This window comes from Engraulis encrasicolus, chromosome 2 (genome assembly GCF_034702125.1).
Source record: "Engraulis encrasicolus isolate BLACKSEA-1 chromosome 2, IST_EnEncr_1.0, whole genome shotgun sequence".
NCBI classification, from domain to species: Eukaryota; Metazoa; Chordata; class Actinopteri; order Clupeiformes; family Engraulidae; genus Engraulis; species Engraulis encrasicolus.
Window position 1 is genome coordinate 35,061,017 of NC_085858.1, and position 25,000 is coordinate 35,086,016.

The 25,000-nt window shown below is 46.9% G+C and overlaps 2 protein-coding genes across 3 annotated transcripts in view; both read right to left on the reverse strand.

The window, feature by feature from the left end:
- camsap3 (calmodulin regulated spectrin-associated protein family, member 3) overlaps nt 1-16,018 on the reverse strand; it is a 62,261-nt gene extending 46,243 nt beyond the window's left edge. For both annotated transcript variants that reach the window (XM_063187421.1, XM_063187412.1), the window contains exon 1: nt 15,530-16,018. In XM_063187421.1, coding sequence (XP_063043491.1) covers nt 15,530-15,662 — 133 coding nt within the window. In that variant the 5' untranslated portion in view covers nt 15,663-16,018. The remainder of the gene's footprint in view (nt 1-15,529) is intronic.
- A 1,664-nt stretch (nt 16,019-17,682) lies between these two features.
- Nucleotides 17,683-25,000, reverse strand: part of xab2 (XPA binding protein 2) — an 18,145-nt gene continuing 10,827 nt past the window's right edge. The window contains exons 11-19 of the mRNA XM_063187430.1: nt 24,919-25,000; nt 24,429-24,542; nt 23,997-24,159; nt 22,944-23,134; nt 21,941-22,063; nt 21,305-21,476; nt 20,835-20,961; nt 18,317-18,429; nt 17,683-17,994 (exon numbers count right to left, since the gene is read on the reverse strand). The exon at nt 24,919-25,000 is cut by the window's right edge and continues 50 nt beyond it. Coding sequence (XP_063043500.1) covers nt 17,933-17,994; nt 18,317-18,429; nt 20,835-20,961; nt 21,305-21,476; nt 21,941-22,063; nt 22,944-23,134; nt 23,997-24,159; nt 24,429-24,542; nt 24,919-25,000 — 1,147 coding nt within the window. The 3' untranslated portion in view covers nt 17,683-17,932. The remainder of the gene's footprint in view (nt 17,995-18,316; nt 18,430-20,834; nt 20,962-21,304; nt 21,477-21,940; nt 22,064-22,943; nt 23,135-23,996; nt 24,160-24,428; nt 24,543-24,918) is intronic.

The window sequence follows — 25,000 nt, forward strand, 5'->3', positions numbered from 1 at the left end:
GAGAGAGAGAGAGCATGTGTGTGTGTGCGAGAGAGAGAGAGAGAGAGAGAGAGAGAGAGAGAGAGCATGTGTGTGTGTGCGAGAGAGAGAGAGAGAGAGAGTATGTGTGTGTGTGCGAGAGAGAGAGAGAGAGAGAGAGAGAGAGATGTGTGTGTGAGAGAGAGAGAGAGAGAGAGAGAGAGAGAGAGCGCGTGTGTGTGTGTGGAGAGAGCGCGTGTGTGTGTGTGTGTGTGTGTGTGTGTGTGTGTGTGTGTGTGTGTGTGTGTGTGTGTGTGTGTGTGTGTGTGTGTGTGTGTGTGTGTGAGAGTGAGAGAGAGAGAGAGAGGGGCGGTGCTGGCAGTGGCACCATGTCGTGGGCTGCAGGGCTTAGACTAGGATGACAGGGTGAGCTCTGGTTTCAGCTAGTCGGCCTTTTCCCAGCACAAACACTTCCGCTTCGGCCTGCCTGCATGCATGCCTGGCTGCTTCTGGGGAGGCGGCAGCAGCAGCAGCAGCATCCATTCACACAGCACACCCCTCCCCTGTAGCACACATAAAACACACACACAGTGCATTGCTCCTCTCCTACAAGGGTGCACTTTGCACCATTACACACACACACACACACACACACAATGCATTGCTCTTCTCCTGCAGGGATGTGTGCGCGTGTGTGTGTGTGTGTGTTTATGTACACTGACACTGACACACTTGTCAGAACCATCTGACAGGGGCAGTAGCACAGTCCAGACCTGGTCCCCAACTGCTTCAGTGCTGAGCTTAGTGACTCATAAGGAAAGCCACGTGTTAGGATTACTAATCATCTCTAACCAATAGAATGGCACAGATCTACACTGCCAGTTTAACCATTTACAAAATTAATAAAACATGTACAAAGAACATGACAACCAAATCAACAATTCCTAACAAACATGATTCCAGTTACCACGTTCCGGGCGACTGAAAGCCTGACTCCTTCTAAAGAGAAAGGGAAGTACAGAGAGGCAACCTTCTGTTCATTGTCCACCGCGGAACTGGGAACACGATCAGGGATCACTTTCAGCCAGCAAACACCTGATACTCACTCCATGGAAAAGAAAAAAAGAAAAGAAAAAGGAAAGCCATCGAAACACCAGGAGGCCGAGAGGCACACTGTTTTATTGGGCCCAGGAAACAGGTTGTGCTGCATTCACCACCGGCTCCAAGTCAGGGGCACCTAACACAAGCACATCCTGCAACAGGTGTGAGAGGACACACACACACACACACAATCATCCAACCTGCCGCCCTCCCTTGCTTGCTGAAAGACCTGTTCCTAGACCGCCAAACCAGGGAGAGTACAACAAGGAGGAGGAAGAGCAGGACTTGCATGTGTGCTTGCGTGTAGGTGTCTGAGTCCTGCTGGCAGCAATGACTGCTATTAGATGCCTGGGGAAGATCGTGCAGTGATGGAAGTTTTACTGCCACTTCCTCCGATGGTGCCACTCAAAAACTAGACTGCCTGTGCAGTCGCCTTCGACTGCTTAAGGTATATCCCCGAAACGCGAGGCTTCCAGTCCCCCATCATTCCTACCACTCCCGTCCACCTTTTCATAAACGTATATGATAATAATTGGTATTACAGGTATTGCATGTTGTTACACTGGTGTTACACTGTTATTACATGGTATTAAATACATTACGCTGGTTATTACACTGTACTTAATGTGGTAGATCCACTGAAAGGGTGAACCTTTAAAATAAAGTGTTACAGGGCAAATCAATCCACCCAGTCAGAAGTTAAGTGCCAAATGAAAATTCCGCCATTTTGAAATTATTGGCCTCCAAAATCTAATCAGTTCATGAATCTACCCTAGAACATTGAAACACCAAATCTGGGACAAATCCATCCAACTGGTCAGAAGTTATGGGCCAAACCAAAATTCAGCCATCTTGAATTCAGCCATCTTGAAAGTGTGGCCTCCAAACTCCAATAAGTTCATGAACCTACCCTAGAGCATTAACACACCAAATCTGGGAGAAATCCATCCACCCAGTCAGAAGTTAAGGGCCAAACAAAAATTCGCCCATCTTGAATTCAGCCATCTGGAAAGTGTTGACCTCCAAACTCGAATCAGTTCATGAACCGGCCCTAGAGCATTCACCCAAAAAATCTGGGACAAATCCAAACATCCGTTCAAAAGTTATCGCGTTAACACGAAAGACCTTACGCGGCGGCGGACGCGGCAGCGGAGGCGGCGCACGCAAAACCATTACATCCCCGACGCTCCGCGTTTCGGGGATATAATTAATGAGGCGGTATGTATAAAATAAAGCAATATTCACCCGTGCATGTGTACACAGGTTGTAAAAAAGGTCATACAAACGTATGTAATTACACAAAACACTAACATAAATGGCTAACATAACACAAAACACTAAGGTTGACTTACAGTTCAATTTGCTTTACTAATTGCTAAGTGGCACCATTGGTTACGGTGAGAGGCCATCCATGTCCCCACCCCTGGGGGGCTACTGTGAGACCCCCTAGCCTCAGTGTTGGCAGAGAGGGGTACACTGGATGCCACTGCTCCTGGCTTAGGCTGCACAGCAGCACCTCTCAGTATTTTAAACTTGAATGAGCGTCTGAGAGCACGATAAAAAAGAAGAGGGGTGCTGAATTTGACACCATTCCTCTGCTCTGTTCTCCCAGCTCCTCTGTAATTAGGTTGGAGGACACAGAAAAGAAAGACTCTTGCAACACAGTAAAATGGGACATTACCCCCGCACGCTGCGCATACATACAACACACACACACACACACACACACACACACACACACACACACACACACACACAATTTCTCACTACCCTCTCCCCTACCCCTACCCACGCTTTTCCCTCTCTCCTTTTCACGGTCTCTGGTTCACTTTCTTTCTCTTCCCCCATCTCTTTCTACCCATCCCTCTCTCTCTCTCTCCTTCACTCTCTCTCTCTCTCTGTCCTGCATCTCATCATGCTCCCCATTCTATTGATCCATTTCTTTCTTCCTCTCTGTGATCCTATTTCTCTCTCCCTCTTTCCCCTCCTTCCTCCTCTCTCTCCCTCTCTCTTCGCCATGTGGGCCTAAACCTGGTGTTTTCTCCCGGAATGCAAAGTAGCATGCAAACGGCACAGCACCGCCTGCTGATGAGGGCACTCGATAGAGGCTTCATTTTCCTGAGATCAGGCCCTCATGAATGAGCCGTCTGTCTGCTTGCTACCTTTACACCACAACAGAGGGAAGGGAAGGGAAGGCAATACCTGGAAACACAAGCTTACAAAAAGAAAACCGGATGGAAAGTAGGACACTAAAAATGAACACACAGCCTCGGACAATCATGCCGATACAGTGTACAAAATGGCATAAAAGTATATGGAGTCACTTCTCCAAAGCAGTACAAGGTTGTAAACACACAACCTCTAGATTAAAAAGTATGGAATCATGGGCAGGGCTGTGGTCAAGTCCACCTTTATACAGACCAGACTAGGTCTATATGCCATAGATGTTAAGACAATCTTGTTTGTTGTTGGATTTCAAGCACTACTTTAGAATATGATGGCCAGTGTTCTAAACGAAATAAAGACAGACCCGGGCGTGTCCAAAAGCTTAATTTGGCAAGAGCAGTTTCTGAGTCCAAGACAAGTCTAGAGTCCAGCTAATAGCGAGACCAAGACAAATCTAAGTCCATAGAAAAAAGTCCGGACTCGAGTACTACTGCCCAGATCACCCGTCTTGGAGGAAGGATCATTCAGTTGAAATAAAAAACAGGTAACTGACATGACAGAAAAATAAAGTCATTTCAAATGGCAACTTTCTGGCATCACAAAATACTTTTGCTGGATGTGTTTGCTGACAAACACATCCAGGCCACAATAACATGATAGCCACAGCGGCCAACTGGCTGAACGACAGAGAAGACTTTGGATGGGAGGGAGGTTGGAGGGTGGAGCTCTAGGATTAATAACATCAGCACTGTCATAAAGGGTATAACACACACACGCAGCTCTAGCAGAACAGACGACAGGAGCATGCAGCCTCAAGACACTGTTATGACAACAAACATCACCTGCACCCCCTAAACATCGTCATACAAAACACTGCCAACCACAAGAGCACTTATGTAAACTCACAATAATAGAGCCTACACTAGAAGAAGCTCAAACATGTATGCACAACACACACACTACACACACACTACACACACACACACACACACACACACACGCACACACACGCACACACACACACACACACACACACACACACACACACACACACACACACACACACACACACACACACACACACACACACACACACACACACACACACACACACACACACACACAAACAGTATATACACACACACTACACACACACTACACACACACACAGTATTGGGAGCTGGTAAGCAGCAGGGGAGGATGTGTGAGTGATGGCAGGGGATGAATGTTAAGGATAACAGTTTCCCCGTGCTGTGCTGTGCTGTGCTTCCTCGGCTCGGCTGGCTGGAGAGCCATGATTCAGCAGAATAGGGGCCAAGCTAAGGCCAGCCACGGCAGCACGGCACCAGCACAACGCACGGAAGCACGAGGTAAACTCTGCTCCGGAACAGAGTGGACAGAGAGAACAGTTCTATAGGCTTCTTTCGCGAAAATACACCAATTCCTTGAGACAGAGAGACAGAGAGAGAGAGAGAGAGAGAGAGAGAGAGAGAGAGAGAGACAGAGAGAGAGACAGAGAGAGAGACAGAGAGAGAGACAGAGAGAGAGACAGAGAGAGACAGAGAGAGAGACAGACAGACAGACAGACAGACAGACAGACAGACAGACAGACAGACAGACACACACAGACACACACAGACACACACAGACACACACAGACACACACACACACACACACACACACACACACACACACACACACACACACACACACACACACACTTCTCCTGTCCAGTCCATCCACAGAGCTGGTCAGGTTACCCAACACCAGTGAGCTGAGCCCCAAAGGACTGACAAGAGGACAAGGACAGGCAACCCCCCTCCTCCTCCTCCTCCTCCAAACCCAAACAAACAAAACCACATTTGTCCAGCAGGGTCAAACTTGTCATTTCGAACCTCATCACCCACTAAAAAGCCCCTCGGGATGGAATAATACAGTGTGTGTGTGTGTGTGTGTGTGTGTGTGTGTGTGTGTGTGTGTGTGTGTGTGTGTGTGTGTGTGTGTGTGTGTGTGTGTGTGTGTGTGTGTGTGTGTGTGTGTGTACTATGCAGCACTACTTAAAGTCATGGCCATATAACCGAATCATGTTGCAACTGGTAAATGTGACCACTTATCCTATTTATTTCAAATTATGGACAAAAATAAAGCACTAAAGATGCATGTTTGTGCAACTATGTGCATACGGGTATCATGAGTGTGTGTGTGTGTGTGTGTGTGTGTGTGTGTGTGTGTGTGTGTGTGTGTGTGTGTGTGTGTGTGTGTGTACACTAAGCAGATGCGCAGAGTGCTCCTCAGCCTCCTCCTTTCAGACGCCAACAAGAGAGCGGAACGGCGTTTCAACCCGGTTGCTATGACGATGCTGGCCATCAAGGCCTCTTTATTTTGATTAAAGGGCGGCGTGGAGAAGAGCAGAGCAGAGCCGGGATGAGATGAGCTGAGCTGAGTGGTGTGGCCCGGGCAGGGCTAAAGCAGGCAGGGCTAAAGCAGGCAGGCAGACAGGCAGGGAGACGGGCAAGCAGGGAGACGGGCAAGCAGGGAGACAGGCAGACAGGCAGACAGGCAGGGAGACAAGCAAGGAAGGAGGGAGACAGGCAGGGAAGGAGGGAGACAGGCAGGGAGACAGGGAGACAGGGAGACAGGCAGGGAGACAGGTAGGCAGGCAGGCAGGCAGGCAGGCAGGCAGGGAGACAGGCAGGGCTAAAGCACAGCCCAGAGAACCCAGAGCCCAGACAGAGGATGCCATGATCCTCATGGGATTAGCACCCAACCATCCAGCCAACTAGGGATGTAAATAATGATCGAAATGTAACAATGCATCAATCCTACGGCCGAAGATTTAATCTAATCGTGGGGCATTTTTAAGAATCGAAAATAATCGAATTGCTGGCCCCTGCCCAATGCCTTAGCTCCTATGGAAAAGTAATTTCAAGTGGAGAAGTAATTGGAAAAAAAATCGAATCGTATCGTATCGTGGGGAATTCTTAAATATCGAAAATAATCGAATCCCTGCTTTAATAAATCGATATCGTATCGTACCGTCATGCAGGCTGTGATATACACCCCTACCATCCATCCAGCCAGCCAGGCCGAGGATATAGTTATCTGAAAGGACCCCCATCCAATACATACAATGTAATGACAATCTTATGCCTCACTGGGCCTGGCACAACTGAACCCCCACTGACAGCTTCCCTGCACAGTGGAACACACAGCTGCATCTTTACAGGGCTGTGCAAACATATACAGAGGACATTATGTGTTATACAGTTGGCTTTGGTGATTTATAATTGCATTCAGATTGGGGGAGGAAAAAAAAACAGAAATTCCTGATTGATTTGGAAAGAAAACTAATGTTTGCATCAGAGTACCAGTCTGTAACATTACCCGGCCCCTACTAAGTCTAGGCAGCAAGTCAGTAAGTAGGCCTACACATATTCTGTCAAAACAAGAGTCTAGGCTAGGAATTGACTTCATAACACCCCCTGAGTCATGTGCCAAAAAGGCAGTAATACTTTGTCGAAACTTCGGGTTTAGACTAGAAATTGACATTGTAACACGTCTGTTGTAGTTTACACTAGAATTTAACTTCATAACACCTCATTTGTCATGCAACTAAACCTCTTGCTTTTTCACAGTGAGAAAGTGTGTAAAAGCAGTGCAGCCATTACAGCTGTTTGCCTAGGCAGTAATATGACTTTGAGGGTATAGTTTGCTCAGTTTCTATGTTTGCGTAAAAAAATACGAGCCTGGTAAACTAGGGCAACCCTACTGGCAGAACGTGTTCGTAGCCTGATGATGTGGTCTAGCCTATCCTCGCACCATTGAAGATAATCATAGCAGGGCCATGAATATGGCCTGGCTCTGTCCTCTACTCATCACGCTCTACAGCAGGGGTGGGGAACCAACCCATGTCTGGAGGGCTGTTTGAGGCCCTTGAGGCCGTTTTATCAGGCCCCGAGACTATTTTAATGTTATGCAGCATCTCATGACAGATGACATATTTTGTAAAGGAATCTTAAAAATAGCATTTGCTGCAATACAATTAAGTTATATTCAGGGGACCTAGAGAAGGTGGGGTCTGTTTTAAAGGTGGCTGCCTTCAATATAGGCCTAAAGTGCCAGGGGAAATCCTGGTTTGTGTTCATAGTGCGGCCCTCGGAGGACTTTTACGGCCCTCAGAGTAATTTGAAGTGGCCCCTCGAATGAAAAAGGTTCCCCACCCTTGCTCTACAAGTATTTAGTTTTGAATCTATGAAGAGAGTCATTGGAATGGGCTTAGCACACATCACAATTTGAACGCCAATTGTGCCTATGATGCAAGCCAAGACTATACATTTCATGTTACAGTCCGTCTTCCCAGGCTATGTACAAGTACACACTGCATTGAAACTTGGGCAGCCGCTCAAGACAAGACATGCACGCAAGGTTTAGAGCGTTCCCACCAACTTGAGACTTGAGCACCTGCGGTAATCTCAGCTTTACTACAGGGGATACTTCAATCATAATCCACGCTTGAGACCTTGTTATGATTGGTTCAATTTTGCACTCTGCAAACAACCACGGCCTACTTGACAACGTGCCATTCACCTCCGCAGGGCTAGCTAGCAACAGAACTAAACAGCTTTACTTAGTCAGCGGGATCATTTGAAAAACTCTTGATAATTCACGGGAAATGCAAGCGACCATACAGGTCGTGAGATCTTCTAAATCAGACCGGACCACTAACGAACAAACAAAACTCTAGCCATTACCCGCATACCTACATAGCTCAGACCTACATAGTTAAGATCTTAAAGCGTAAGGCTCTTAGATGCATTTCATAGGAGCGTTCATTGTGTGTTTGTTCCCGAGCTCCCTGGAAAGCTGCCGAGGGGTTTCACAGAGTATAGCTGTGCCATGTAGTGTAATCCACACGGCTGACATGTAAATGGGCCCCGCTCAGCACTGCAGGGGGCAGGGTTGCCAGATGAGGCTGATGATTTCCAGCCCAAAAAATGCTCAAAAGCCGCCTGGAAGCACTAAATCCAGCCCAATTGTATTGATTTCTATGGCCAAAATGTCTGACTGTACGTGTTTGTGACATCTCCTTGTCTGTGTGACAGTGAGTGTTTGTGTGGGCTTGTTTACCACTTGTTTGTGTGTGAGTGTGCGTCTCTGTCTCTCTCTCTCTCTCTCTCTCTCTCTGTCTCTCTCTCTCTCTCTCTCTCTCTCTCTCTCTCTCTCTCTCTTCTCTCTCTCTCTCTCTCTCTCTCTCTCTCTCTCTCTCTCTCTCTCTCTCTCTCTCTCTCTCTCTCTCTCTCTCTCTCTCTCTCTGGGTATGTGAGTGGTACAAATTTGCACATCTGCCAGTCTCCAGGAAAAAAAACTACAAGGCCCATCTTCAGCGGCCCTCAAAGCTGCCTGAGCCGCTCCACTGTGTGAGGGACTTCAAACAGAAACAGCAGCGCCAGCTGCCAGCCTCACACAGGAACACACACTGCACTCACTCATGAAGGGCGGCGGATGATACTGTGTGTGTGTGTGTGTGTGTGTGTGTGTGTGTGTGTGTGTGTGTGTGTGTGTGTGTGTGTGTGTGTGTGTGTGTGTGTGTGTGTGTGTGTGTGTGTGTGTGTGTGTGTGTGTGTGTGCGCGTGCGTGCACGTGAGTCTGTGTGTAGGGGGGTCCCTTTCGCTTTCAAATGGTACATTTTCACAGCTACCAACAAAACAAGGTCCTAAACAAAAAAACAAAAGCACAAACATACCAAAAAACACACACAAAAAGAGCTGGACAGGAGCATCACAGCAGGAACAGGATTTGCGAGTGTCTGCTCATCTGTTGACACAGGAGAGGAGGACAGAGCATTGACACTAGCGAGTTGTGCTGTGTGGTGACGAGGCACATGACTAATTGTGCAAAGAGGCCTATAGGTGCACCACTATTTACTCGGCAGCACGCGGATAGGGGCATGCAGGGAAGCCGACAGCAGGGGACAAAGGGGTCACTTGTCCCGGGCCTAGGGAGAGAAGGGGCCCAGAATTGGATCTTTATTATATTGTATTGATTGGGTTTGGGGCCCTTTTAGATGTCTTTGTCCTGGGCCCAGCTAAAGCTGTCAGCGGCCCTGGGGGTATGAGCCGTGCCGGGGTGAGGTGTGGTGAGGGGAGAGGAGAGGCGAGGCGGAAAGGCTTTCTTACCGCGCTGAGCAAACAACCCCTGGTGCCTTTGGAAATCTTGCTGGCAAGCCTGAACATTTCGTCACAGCCCAGTAATGCTAGAGACCACTACAGCTGATCAATGCTCTAGTGATAAGAACAGGGAGCTTGGTGGTGGGGGTCTGGTGTGGTTGGGGGTCTTTTTTCTTCCATTCTCTGTTATTGCTGGTGCATGCTAAATCCATTTTTGAAAAAAAAAATCTATGCGGTCAGAGCTTTTGTTTAACATGGTAGCCTACCGTTCCTAGCTGGACGGAAAACAGATTTGAATGTCTGATTAGGAAGCCGAGAGCAATATTGGTGTTGCACACAAACAACCACAAACTATTGGCAAAGCACACATGTACACACACACACACATACCTAATTGTGCTAATACATGCTAGTGTAATCGAGTTTGAACCTCAATAAAATTGACAGGGACAGGGCTGGTGGATGGATGGTGCTGCTGGGAGCGTGACTCAGTCGGTGCTGTCCAACCCAGCTGGACTATGGAGCGGAGATGGAGGGGGGCAACGGAGGTGAACTGGAACAGGTCTGAGGTCAGACTAGGTAATTGATTACGGCTGGATTTAGCACCGGACATGATGAAAGGTGTGTGTGTGTGTGTGTGTGTATGCATGTTTGAGCCTTGTTGCCTGCCTATCTACGTGAGGTTTGAATATGTCTGCATTTGTACTATTATATTGGCTTGATGGTTTGTCGGTATGCTGTGTGTGTGTGAGTGTGCGTGTGATTGCCTGCCCATCAATGTGAGGTTTGAATGAATCTGAATTTATGCTGTTCTGCTTGATGGTGTGTGTGTGTGTGTGTGTGTGTGTGTGTGTGTGTGTGTGTGTGTGTGTGTGTGTGTGTGTGTGTGTGTGTGAGAGAGAGAGAGACTGATTGCCTGCCTATCTGTGTGACCTTTGAATATGTCTGCATTTATACTATTCTACTTGCTTGATGGGGTGTGTGTGTGTGTGTGTGTGTGTGTATGTGTGAGAGATTGCCTGCCTGTCTGAGGTTTGAATATGGCTGCATTTATCTTCTTGCTTGTTGGTGTGTCTGCATGCTGTGTGTGTGTGTGTGTGTGTGTGTGTGTGTGTGTGTGTGTGTGTGTGTGTGTGTGTGTGTGTGTGTGTGTGTGTGTGTCCTCTACACCTACCCAACTTTCAGGCACCGCACCGCACCGCACCACACACACACACACACACACCTCTCCACCTCTGCCACTACATGCAAAATGATAAAACACCACTGGCACTTGACTGGACCCAGTTTCTCAAAATCGTCGGTGCAAACCACTTGCAATATCCCATTGGCAACCCACTAAGTTACCAACGACACTGTCAAGAAAGGCACTCCTGGACAGCACAGCTCTGGATGTAGTTGACAAGCTGGCAGGTTTGCGTCCCCGGGGGGGGGCTGAACCGTGCGGGAACACCTCCGTCACAGCCGTGCCGTGACCCGGATGGGAGCGAGGTTTAGGGGGTAGAGTATAACGTTCGGAGTGGAACGTTAGTAAACCTTCCTCCCAAAGCCTCAATACAGTGCGGTAGCGTTGGGCTATCGGACAGGCCCTTTAGCTCAGTACACGAGTCGTACTGTGACTCCCATTGCCGAACAAATGTAGTTGACGAGGTGGCAGGTTCGCGTCCCTGAGGGGGATGAACTGTGCAGGAACACCTCCGTCACAGACACACAGCCCACCCTACCCTACCCTACTCTACTCTACTCCCCACCTCTGCCACCATACACAAAATAACATAACGGACCACATACAGCACAGGACAGAACCACCGTCTACTGCACAAGACAGCACATCACAGCAGGCCCCAGTCAGCCAGTGTGTGAGTGATGATGTCATCAGGTTGTGACAGGAAGATAACTGCAGCAGTCCTCCTCGCTCAGCAGGATCACACAGCCGTGGCGTTAGGGGAAAGCACACGCACACGCGCACGTGCACACGCACACGCACACACACACGCACACACACACACACACACACACACACACACACACACACACACACACACACACACACACACACACACACACACACACACACACACACACTCACACACACACACACACACACACACACACACACACACACACACACACACACACACACACACACACACACACACACACACACACACACTTAATGAGAGCAGAGAGGGCCGAGTGGGCCGGGAACACACAGCACACACAGCCTGCCAGATCGCCATAACAACCATCACCCATAATGCACCTCTCTCCACCACCACACAGTCCTGCCTGAGCGGCCCCGCATGGCTCCCACTTACCAACTGCAGCCGTCCCGCCTGCTCTCACACCACTACCGAGTGAGTAGGGTGGCCACCTGAAAAACACCTCCAGGACATTTCAAATTCAATTGACCTTTTTGGTTGTACGCAATGGTATCCTTCATTTATTGTCCAGGAAAGTATTTTTTTTTCCCTGGACAGGTAATTGAAATCCTGGACAATCAGGAAAAACCTGGGCAGGTGGCAACACTATTACTGAGAGAACAGACACACAGACACACAGACACACATACACACAGACACACACACACACACACACACACCATTTTCTTTGAAAGCTAGCAAAGCCCACCAATTTCTACTGTTCACCGCCTGCTCTCATAAGTGTACTGTGTACTGGACTTTGAATCCCTCACTTCTTCTTCTAACAAAAGCACATAATTTCATATTGTGTTACAGAATTGCACAAAGAGACAAACAACATCAGTTTCTGATGCCCAGTCTTACGCGCACACACACACACACACACACACACACACACACACACACACACACACACACACACACACACACACACACACACACACACACACACACACACACACACACACACACACACACACACACACACACAGACACAGACACACACAGACACACACACACACACAGCTGTAATCAGCTCAGGGTTTTTCCGGCTGCCTGCCTGCCTGCCTGCCCTCCGGTGAGAGGGAGAGGGACAGGGTGAGCGAGTGTGACTTTGACCAGAGGGCGTGGTCTTGTCCACCACCACCACCACCACCAGCAGCAATGAGTGCACAGGGGCAGTAAAGTAACTCACTTACTCCGTGTGTTTACGTGCAGTTAGAGAGATTTTTCAACTTATTGTCTCAGTCCGACTTAGCTTGGAGTTTTCAAAGCCATGTGTGTACCCTGGGCGAGCAGAAATCAAACCGAACTGGAGTTTGAGAAATCGGACTACGTTTGCCAGATAAGGGGATTGTAAGCCGAGCTACGCCGGCACCTTAGCTGGACTATTGGCCAGCCACGTCCTGGACTCTCAGGGTGCATTCCGATATGTGGCCTTGCGTCCTCCACTTGTGCATGTGGCCTCACGTTTTGCTGATGCCCTGCCTCCGTGGGGAAAACAATTAAGTTTCCCCGCTGTCAGCCTAGCCACAACAATTTTTGGGGGACTACTCTTCATTCACCATCCAGTTTGCAAATGATAAAATGACTGAACAATTGAGCTTTTGCAAGATATTACATTATAATGCTGTTGTCAGTAATGTCATCACGACGTATTACTTCCTGGTACGAGGCTACAAGCACAAGTGGAGGACGCAAGGTCACATATTGGAACGCACCCCCTGTTCCTTCGCACTACACCCGTGCCCGTGTCTATCCCTGTGCATATGTGTCTGTATCTGCATCTAGGCCTGTGTGGATGTGGGCCCAGTGTAGCCAGGCCGTGCCCTCCAAGTGACGCAACACCTTCAGCGTTACGATTAGTCAGGTCAAGAGCAATGCAAATACTTTCTGAGCTCCCGAAAAATTGGGAACTCCTCCCACTTGGTTGGGAAGCAAACAACCATTAGCAAACCAAGAGAGGCGGGTCAACCATGCCATTTGGGAAATGTTAATTGTTATGCTCTTGGTCAGATCAAGTCTGGAAGAGATTTGAAAGTCGATGATAATCAGGCTAGGCCCAGTGCACTCCCAAAGCAAAAGGCCCTGCCTCTACTCTACTCTGCTCTGCTTGCATAACAAACACCACGTAAGCCATTAAGGGTTGGTCAAGCACAATAGTCCTTGTGTTTCATCCTGACCATGCCTTTAAACTCTGAATGTTTAGCGACAGCGCTGGTAATATGCAGTGTGTGTGTGTACATGCATTTCCTGCTAACTAGGTATTTTACCTCCAAATGTTTTAGTGACAGTGCTGTGTGTGTGTGTGTGTGTGTGTGTGTGTGTGTGTGTGTGTGTGTGTGGCGAAACTTACAACTGGCATAAACAAAGTCTTAGCACGTTTGTTTACATTGCTGGAATGCGATGCTGTCACATGCACGGCAAGGTAACAATTACAAGAGGCACGAGCGCGGAAGCAGTTCTAAAACTCCAGTCAAAACCACTGCCAACTTTGCTGCACAAACCTTTCAAGAAGAGTCACAATTCTAGGTCACAATGACACACCAGTGCCTTCTTGTCATCAACATTTACAGGAACACTGTGCACTTTTTTTTAATCTCTGTCCTTGAAAATGTGGAGTGTTTAGAGGGACTGTCAAGGCCGCATTTTGATCCAGACATCTTGGTTTGATGGTGTGTGTGAGAGAGAGAGAGAGAGAGAGAGAGAGAGAGAGAGAGAGAGAGAGAGAGAGAGAGAGAGAGAGAGAGAGAGTGAGTGAGTGAGTGTGAGTGTGAGTGTGCTTTTGCTCTTTTTTTTACTAGTTTGCTCTCTTCCTCTCCTAACACCATCCAGGCCCCCTCCACGTTAAGGGGGCTTGGGGAATGCAGCAGAGTTAATCATCTGAATTATGAGTGGCCCATGAACAAAACACAATAGGCCCCTTTTAAACGCTTTGTTTTTCCACACACAGGCTGCTTCCAACGCCTGCGTTGCACAAAGGGGCCAACTCTTTGCTTCATCACACAACAAGCCTGGCAAACCAACCTGTGAAAACAGTTTGTGTGTGTGTGGGTCACCAAAATCAACATTTACTAGGTCAGGTCAAAAATGTGCAGCATGCTAGAAAATTACACATTTGTACATGTTATAAATGTTATATGTTTTTAAATAATCTAGAAATGTGAGCTCTCTGTTCAAGTGCATTCCTATTCAATCTGGTAGAACAGATATGGTCAAATAAACGCCAGATGTGTCAGAGGTGTGGTTGCCTGCTGCACTTCAGCAAAAGGTTTCTCTGGCACATTGTGGATCACCGGTATGTTCTTAAACACCCTCCCGTAGGCTTACAACTAGGCCTATAGGAGAGGTCACGTTTAAAAAGAAAGATGGAGCTAATAGCAGCAGCAAGTCTGGCAGAAATGGTCAAAAACCCAAAACACGCCCCTCGTTGCTTTGAGCGAGCTTTATGAGTGAGCTGTCAGGAATACAAACGCCCCAAACCTTGAGACGCCGGCAGCCTTGGCTCATATAAAGTAGTTTAGTTTATTCACAATAGACCTCAGGTGGGTGTGTTACCGCGTCACAGCCTGGGTGATGCATTTGGTACACGCTTCCATACACCACCGGCTACTAGGGTTTGGTCCCATAACGCATTTCACGCGTAAATGCTTCGAGCATGTTCTCAATGTCTCTCTACATAAGAAAATATGCTACGACTACCGTGCCAACGTATGATGGGTAGAGAAATAAATGGTACAGCTGCCCTTGGGAATCACAGAGCACCAGCACCACACTTGGTTCACTTTCGAGCAGATCTGAACCGTGGCAGAACATTATTGATTAGGCCTGCCCATTTTCAACAAGCCAGCAGTAGAATATTTGGAGAGTAACCAATTCACACACTGGGGTGAACAAGCTGCCGCTTCAATGCAGTAGAATTTATCCTAATCCATTTGCATGTTGTGTCAGGCCATAAACTGCACTGTTTCTGTTTCACGAATGCGGCACAGGCTGGCCAGACAGGATGGGGAAATAGCGGTGGGTCATATGCGACCACGCAAAATGTTCCCACCTCTCCAACAGTCTTTGTGTGCCTAAAATCGCTGAGTGTACACATCGTAAGCTGTTCACCTTCAACCGTGCGCTTTTTGTTACACTGACGGCAAAAACAACACTAGGACAGAGACTCTTTCCCAAATATAGCCTAAAACATATGGGACATGTTCACATACCTGCATTGCCGTAGGTTTTAGCCAAGAGCCAACCCACACTGGCGCATATTTTGGCTCTGGTGAAATCATACTGATCCACGGGTTTTATGTCCGGGACCACAAAAGTCTTTCTCGAAGCATTCGAATCCACCATAGCGAGTCCGCAGACAGGCCGAGTGGAAGGAAAGGGAAAGATCCGGGGTGGAGGTAGTCGCGTAAGAAAATAGGGAAATCAAGCAGTCATCCTGGTCCTATTCCACAGCGTCAAGGCTGTAGAACACGGGTGTCGGTTAACGCAGCCTACTCGCGGAAAAGAATATCCCGAAACTATATCTTCAGTGGTCGCATGAAACCAGTCGTAGTCCGTTTGTATCGCTAAACTGCTTCCCAAGTTACAGAAGCATTTTTGGGAATCACTCAAATAGTTAACGGTTCCCAGAACAGCGTTTTACACCAATTTGACCCGGTTCCATCGTCCGCATCGCTGAGCGTTTTGTGAGTACGACTCTGCTGATGACTGATTTCCAGGTGCTCCAAACTAACGTCACTCAACCGGCGGGTGACCAATAGGGTTTCAGCGTGTGTGACAGGGAATGCGAGAGGGCGGGCGCAGCGCGTGTGAACGCAGCCATCAGGTAGGGCGGTGTGGTGCCCATTGAGACAGGTGCAGTACCGGTATAACCTGCTGCTCTCAGAAACTTGTCAGATGGAGTCCTACGGCTATATAGTTTACATAGCAAAAGGCACAAATTATTGGCATTTGAAATTTAAACCATAACAAAAGTAACACACGTTGAAAATGTAGATATTAAACTTAGTCTAATCTGTTGTGTTTTTTTTTAATATTTTATATATATATATATATATATATATACTGTATATTGTATATTATTACAAAAATAAAACGTGGTGGTTTCAGAACAATTCCCATGGGAGCTTTAATGAGGGTTATTTTTACACTAAATTGTGTAATAATAATCACTGCAGCACATGTTGCCAATTATCAGCAGAAAGCAGGCCTACACGAGCTGGATTTCAAAAAGCTGTAAATAATAGCCAGAACAACAGATTTGAATAGCAGCCAGGCAAGGAAACCTTTGTTTGTTTGTGTGTGTTGAGCGGTGTGAGCCATTTTTTAAATGATAAATTCCATAGTTTTGACATAGGCCTACCGGTAGGCTATATCAAATTGACAACTGAATGGCCTATAGGCAGGCCTACTCTCCCTCTCCTGCACACAAACATACATTTCCACCGAGAGGTCTGCAATGTCACATGATGTCCCTCAAAGTTCTGAGAGATTGCTGGTCGCCCCTTCGCTCTAACTTCGTAAGAGGATTACCACTAAACTATTTTAATCTAATTAGCTAGTGGAACATTTATGGGACGTTTATTCTGCCTCATTCGTTCGGTCCTTCGTTCCCACCCACCCTCTTCACCAGCAGCAATATCAATTCCCTAACTGTTTTAAGGAACCCTAAAGACAGATGGATCAACTACACCATATCACAAGGGGTTTAACTAACACATAAACACATTGTTAACCCTGTATGTACATGACACCATTACTAAGAACCAACCGGCTTTGTGCTTTATAAGCCTGCATGGGACATGGAGAGGAGAAAAAAAAGTATAGATCAAATTTCCTCTCAGTAAAAGTGGCGAGTAATTATAGGTAAAATATGCGCGAGGAGCACGTCCACACGCTAGGTTGGGTTACATGTTTGTAGATGGTTAAAAGTTTCCAGCTGCAGGCGGCTAATCTAATGCCTACTCCAGAGGGTAAAGGTTGCTCAGCGCTAACTACACGTTTCTGGCTGAGACTTTGAACCGCTTTCACTTCTCCACCACTTCACATCACGCTCTCCAATCTCCTTTCCTCCTCTCCCCTCCTTTCAGTGTGTGCGTTTAGGCCTCAGGACATTCAAAAATGCACACACAATGCAGTGGTTATTACATATTTGAGAAAGTTGCTGTGTACCCCCACCCAACTCAACCAGGTTTTTGCAAAGAAAAAAATGGTAAAGGAAAAATCTGATGGAAAATGTTTTGCTGGCAACAATTACCCCTCATAAATGCCCACAATTCAAATATTTGAAACGTTTGCGCTGCATAAACTCCACCCAAACCCACAGAGGAGAAAAATGTTAAAAAAAATAAGAAAAAGAGTCAGGTAAAAGGGCTGACAGAACATTTAATGTGAGCTGTTGACATAAGCGTACACAACTAAGTGAAAGTTCACGAACAGCAAAGAGTGACATCTGGTGTACAAAAGCTGGTACTACATCCATACAAATCTGGGAGGGAGGAGCAGAAAAAGTAATGAGGTTGTTGGTGCCAGTGAGGCCTACATGATTTCAGGGAGAGTCTTTGTGATCACAAGGTTTTTTTTCTCTGGATTCGACTGGCAATGACGCTGTTACATCAGTCTTCCTTGAGACCTCCAAACACAGCCGAGGGGACGGTCTTCTGCTCCAACTGGACCTCTGTGGAGAAACATCAACATACATTAGATCATCACATATCAGCAGTGATGGGGACACCTAGATTCAGAAGTTGCAATCCAGTGCCACATATTCCAAATGACCTGGTTTTACCTGTCCAATTAAGGCAATCAACTGGTTTAACTGGATAGTTAAAACCAGGCAATTTTGAAAATGTGTCACTGGATTCTTACTTCGGAATCCTAGTTTGCCCATCAGTAAAAATCAGCTCAATCATGCTTTAAGTGTGCACCGACAGACTGTGGACATGGGGAGCGCGGGGACGTGGTGGTTACGTATGTGGTTATGAGGCGTCTTGACTCACCGTCAGGTTCTGCATCCTGATCTTCATCTTCGTCATCGTCATCATCAATGTCGATCTCGTCAGGATTGGCCTGTTTGGTCAGTTCAGCCAGTTCGCTTCGAGAGGCGTCACTCCTTCAAAGAAAGACACACACGCACGCACAGGGTTAAACAAACAAAATACACACACACACACACACTGTTAAACAAATTAAGCACACACGCGCGCACACACACACACACACACACACACACACACACACACACACACACACACACACACACACACACACACACACACACACACACACACACACACACGCGCACACACACACACAAGGGCAAATGAGTCGAGTAAATACGTATATCCTCTGAAGAAACTGACCCCGCGTGACAAAGGCCTGCTATTGTCCCTTTGCCCCTTGCTGCCATCAGCCCAGTGCTGTTCTGCCTCTGGCCACACTGGCCTTTGTCTTCAGCTTTAGCAGGCCAACAGGGCCAAGAGGAAAAAAGCTGCTTTGTTTACACAACATCAACTCCTTAAGGCTGTAATCTGCCAATCTAGCCTTGTGTCACCAAAGAGCCGATTGCCCACCTGCTGTGCTGTGCCAGGGCCGTTTGGGAGTTAATGGGCGTTAATGAGCTGGGGCAACCAGAGGCCACACAACAAGAGTGGTTTTGGTGCAAAACATGTAATCAGCAATAGGTGATTTGAGAGGTGGGATTAATTGAACAACTCTGATTATCTGCCAACATCCTCAAAACAACCTAAAAAACTATTAGAATGATGATTTATAAAGTCAATTTGATGAATATATTTGAAACAAATCGATTCAACTGGTGTGCACCATGTAATAAATAGGTTAAAACGGTGCTTGATTCAAAGCATCTAAAAATAAAATGCATCTTCTCCTTCATTGCTTTGCCAATGTCTGAAGCAACACATATCCACAAGCTAGCATAACATGACATCCACTTGCACCTGGGCATGACATTCGACAAGCGTGCAGTGTAGCACGCCCAGGTTAGACTGGTTTTGGTCTGACGGCGGGATGGTGGCAACTGAGCCGACAATGGACCTACAGAAGACCTCTGCTCTCCATTGTTTTAGTTTTCTTAGAGGGAGGAGGCAACCACTTGAATATCCACTGACTTCCGACTTGCTTTCTCCAGGACCCTTTTCCATCAGGAGGCTGGGTACTTTGATGCATTCGAACACAAAAGCCTACCTATTGTACTCAGTGAGGGATCCCATCCATTCCTGACCATTGAAACCCATGGCTGTAGTGTGTTGATTTGAGCGTTGAGCAAAGCCCTCAACCTCAAATTGCTCCAGGGATTATAACCAACACCCTGTACCCACATAGTTGTACGCATCTTTGGATTAAAGACTCAGACAAGTATAATGCAATGTAATATAGACTACTATGTAAACATAGCTAATGTAAAATAGACTGTTGGTGCCACCCTAAATGTTACAACACCTGCCAAATCTACGACTACAGGTGCTATTGAGTACCATTATCATTGAGTGCTAAAACCTTTTCTTGTTCCAACACAAGACTAATGTCAATCATCCGAATGCGGTTAGGGTGTCAGACTTGTAGCCCGAAGGGTGCTCTCTCCCATCCTCCTTCTTGACGTCCCGCTGCACTCCCCCTTGAGGCACTGTTTCGGGCTGCCCCCTTGCACGGATGAGGATACAATGCAATTTCATTGTGTGCAGTGAGCACAATGGGAGTTTCCCAAGTGGACTTTAACCGTGCACTGTCCTTTTTTTGTGTGGTCTTCTTGACTTTATTGATGATAGGACAGTTTGAGTTAGCCTGGTCCTGACCATACCATAATACTACCATTTTCATTTCGTATTCATGGTCTGGACTTTGTTTGATCTGACGCGATTGCAGGAAGCAGGAAGGACATTTTCGGAAGTTGTTGAACAAACATGTCTGACGTCTATCTATGGCGATGTAGGACCGTTTAACAGACATGTCTGACAGAACATCCTACCGTCGGATTAAATTACAATGTAGGACCGTTTGTCAGAACACCGGCGCAAATCCTACCGGTCAACATCGCTCCACAGAAGACAGGTACCAGACGTAGTGCGGAGCCAAGTATCTTGGCGGAAATACGTAGGATGGTGCGCGAGGCGAAGTTTGAGTGGTGGGCAGGAAGAGAATGGGGAGAGAGATGGGGAGTGGTCTGCAAATGACCCGTGCCAGGAATCCAACCTGGGTCAGCCGTATGGCAGGCGAGTGCCCCACCATTAGGCCACGGCAGGGCCCCTTTTTAAAAACGTAACCTCTTAAGCTCATCTCATGTAATGTGATGTAATGTAATGTCATGAGTCCCTCCTTGCACAGGTATACAATGCCTTTTCATTGTGTGCAGTGAGCACAATGGGAGTTTCCCAGTTGGGCTTTAAACTGTGCACTGTCCTTTTTTAAAAACTTAACATCTTAACCTCATGTAATGTCATGTAATGTCATGTAATGTAATGTAATGTAATGTAATGAAATGAGTGGCGCTCTGCTCACCTGACGAAGAGGATCTTCTCCTTGGGTTTGGGCTTGTCCTGTTCGGCCTCCGCAGCCAGCAGCTGAGCCTTCTGCTCCAACATCTTCATGTCATCCACACCACCCATGCCAGGGGCCAGGTCTGACACTACACACACACGCCGAAATGAAAGCCAGGTTGGTTTAACACAGTCCAAGAACTCAAAACCACATATACCTTTGTGCCTGTTGAGAAATCTTACAGAGGAGAAAATGTGCACTCAGCTTGTGAGTGTGGATTTTCTCCTCTTTAAGTTTATAGTTTTCTTCCTGCACCTAAAGTTAATTATTTTACTCTAGAAGTTGAGTGCGCCCTCTGTTTACACTTTTGAGAAATCACCATAAACCAACTGAAGATGTATCCGTTTGTCGTCCACACTCAACGATTGGTTTTCTTCTTTTTTTGACAACACAAATCCACTAAATGTCTGAATAGTCAAGTTTCCTCGTACCTGTGCCGGCAGCGTTGGAGGAGGCCTTGAGCATCTGCGAGGACATGAAGTTGACCTGTGTGTTGTAGGTGGCCTGGACACTACGCTTGATCCTCAGCATCTCACGGATAGTGTCCTCATTACCGTGGCGAATCTCAAACTCCTTCCACGTCTGCCAGAAGTTAGCCGTGATCTAAACAGAGCAGAGGAAGACAGCGATTGACTTATTGATTCATTGATTATGGAAAAACAAGTGTCGGGGGACAATTGATCTTGCAGCATTGATATTATGCAGCACAATTTCAGAGAAAAACAGTGATGTCTGGAATATGGAGGGATGCAGGTTTGAATCCCTTATCATCCATGGCTTAAGAGCCCTTGAGCAAAGCACCTAACCTTACTTTGCTCCAAGGACAGCAAGTACCACCCTGGGCCTATACTACAACATTCATTTGCATAAAAGAAAAGCCAGCCAACTCTGGGGTGCATTTCTCGAAGGTGTACTCGCTAGCTAGTTAGCAACTTGGGTAGTTGCCAATGGCAAATCGCATGGTAAACAACAAAGTCGCTAACATAGTTAGAAACTATGGTTTTGAGAAATGCAACCCTGCTATGTAATGTAATGTGAAGAGAGGTGCACTCTGGCGTCTGGCGTACCCTGGGATCACACATCTGGGAGCAGAAGGAGTAGATGGCTCTGGCTCGGTCGATCTCCCCAAGCTTGGCCTCCATGTCAGCGAAGCGCAGACACATATCTCTGGACGGCTCGTCAGGAAGGACCTGAGACAGAACAGGAGCACAGAGGTGAATATAGACATCAGAGATATGAAACACCAGCAAAGACACCACAGATATGAAACACCAAAATAAACAAACACGCGCGCACGCGCGCACACACACACACACTTTTCCAATTTCAGCACATTGGAACACGTCTTCACACGTCAGCACACGTCTTCAAGCCGACACAGATTATGCAACTTAGAAAACTATTAAAACATTTCACTGTCTGACATGTTTGGAAGCATTGTTTCTATTAAAAAATTACACGCCAATACCTACAGACATAAGGTCATCTAGTCAAAAACAGAAACCATGTCACATGAGACAACCACAAATACCCTGACCTTTAATGGACCATGTTGTTTTTCCTGAATTAATTCGCTGTTGGCGTCTGGTTTGAATACATTTTAAGCCAAGAACATTCCGATACTGGCCACTGACTTCAGCGGAGCAGTGCAGGGGGTAAATAGTGTATGTTCAACTCTTTGGAATACTGGTGGATGACGCTGGTGTGTGTGTGTGTGTGTGTGTGTGTGTGTGTGTGTGTGTGTGTGTGTGTGTGTGTGTGTGTGTGTGTGTGTGTGTGTGTGTGTGTGTGTGTGTGTGTGTGTGTGTGTGTGTCTGTGGCTCTGGCGTGTATGTATTGCTCTGGCGTGTGTGTGCGCACGTGCATTCGTTCATTTTACCTCGATGGCCTTCTGGTATATGGCTCTGGTGTGTTTGTGTGTGTGTGTGTGTGTGTGTGTGTGTGTGTGTGTGTGTGTGTGTGTGTGTGTGTGTGTGTGTGTGTGTGTGTGTGTGTGTGTGTGTGTGTGTGTGTGTGCGCGTGCGTGCGTGCGTGCGTGTGTGTGTGCGTGCGTGCGTGCGTGCATTCTACCTCTATAGCCTTCTGGTATATGGCCCTGGTGTGCGTGACTCCGTAGATCTCGGCGGCCCTCTTGATGTAGATGTTGAACATCTGGTGCCTCTCGTCCAGCTCCACGGCCTGCGTGGCCCTCTCGTACACGGCCATGGCGTGCCGCGCCAGCCCATACTCCTCCTCCAGCTTGGCATACAGCAGGTATATGGCTGCCGGCCACACACACAGCACATGGAACATCAGACATGACAGTAGGCGTGCTACTAGCTCACAAAACTGTGAAACATTGCAAACACTATCACTCAACTGCACACAAACACTCTTGCAAACATAAACACCATGTGTGTCACCGCCAAGTTTGTGCACGTTGTGTGATATAGCCTGTTGCGTGATACCAGCTGAATTTCCAGAGTTAAAAATAAAGAGTCAGGCGTAACAACTAGAGCACAAACTACAGTGCAAACAAGAGCAATCAGATATGGCAACCTGATCCCCTGGCCAATGCTAGATGCATGTGTGACTGACGCCCCCCGCAGACGATCTAACACACTGCAGGTGGACAGGTTGAAAAGCAGACAAACAAATATTGCAATGACCCTGGGTATTTCTCAAAGTGAAGTGTCCAAGCCTTACTAGGACGAGTAACACCCATTTGCGGCCAGTGTATCCAATTGTTATTTACACTTAGAAATAGTGATACTCTTAGGTGAAATCCGCGTCAGAACACTTCACTTTAAGAAATACCCAGGGTCACTGCAACATTTACACTACACTACAACACCTTCCAGAAGGCCAGATAATAAAAATGCCATTTACCTTCATCTAACATGCTGTTCAGTTCCCAAAAATATTTACAGGTCAAAAGGATGTACATTTCACGTAAAGACTGTGATTTACACACTGGAATACTTTACTTCCCATAGCTCCAGGTTTGAAGTAATTAAGGATGTTGGTGCAACACTATCTTGCAGGTATAGAAATGTCTTTGGAAAAGATCTACGCAGCACTCATATTTTTCGTATTGTACTGTGTCTGCTATTGCATTCAAAGACCATCTAAATCATGTCTTACTTTTGGCAAACTTTGCAGGGCAGCCGTCTAGGGCTTGCTCAAACAGGTCTCTCGCCCTCTCCAGCTTCTTCCCTCCGTAGCGGTCGGTGAACTTGGTGAGATACGTGTTCCAGATGTCATAGACGTTGGGCCACTTGAAGAGCGCGATGCCTCGCTCATAGGCCTGCAAATACACAACATGGGACCGGGAGAAACAAATTAACATCTTGAATGATGAGCATGTAAATCTCTTCAGACTCTAACGGAAACATGGTTGCTCCACATTACATCTCGTGCACAACTGCTTAATGTGTATGAAAAATTACAATAATCTCAGCAATCACCAATCAACTTAGATTGTGATTTCATGAATAGAAAAGAACATCAATAACATACTTGAAAACATATGCACTTAATCAATGCTTAATCAATATTTTAATACAGACAGCTTACCTTAAAGCTCTCCTCAAAGTAGTTGTGCTCCTCCAGGAACATGGCGTAGTTGATGATGATCTGAGGAGTGGCTATCCGGAGGTCAATGATGCGGTCATACACCGCCTTAGTGGACTACACAAGAGAAAAGGCAACAAATCAGGTTTTTTTGTTGTGGCTTCTTTGCCTTAATTTTGACAGGACAGTGAAGCAACGACAGGAAGCAAGTGTGGAGAGAGAGATGGGGAAGGGCCGTCAAAGGACCCAAGCCGGAATCAAACCCGGGTCAGCAGCGTAATACGACGAGTGCCCTAACGATAGACGAGCGCCACGGTAGGGCCAACAAATCCGGTTTTAACAGCAAATACAACCAAATCCCTCTGGATCTAATCACATTTGTATATTTGTATTTAATGAAACTAGCAATTAGTAAGTAGTAATCATGCACACTGTCTGCAGCAGTTTCCTTTAAATTAAGTACAGATGTGGCAATGAACATAAATCCCCATACCTGGAAACTCCCAAGGCTCTCCTCCAAGTCAGCCAACATTGACCAGACCTTCAGAGACTTGTATACTCGATTCTGCACAGGC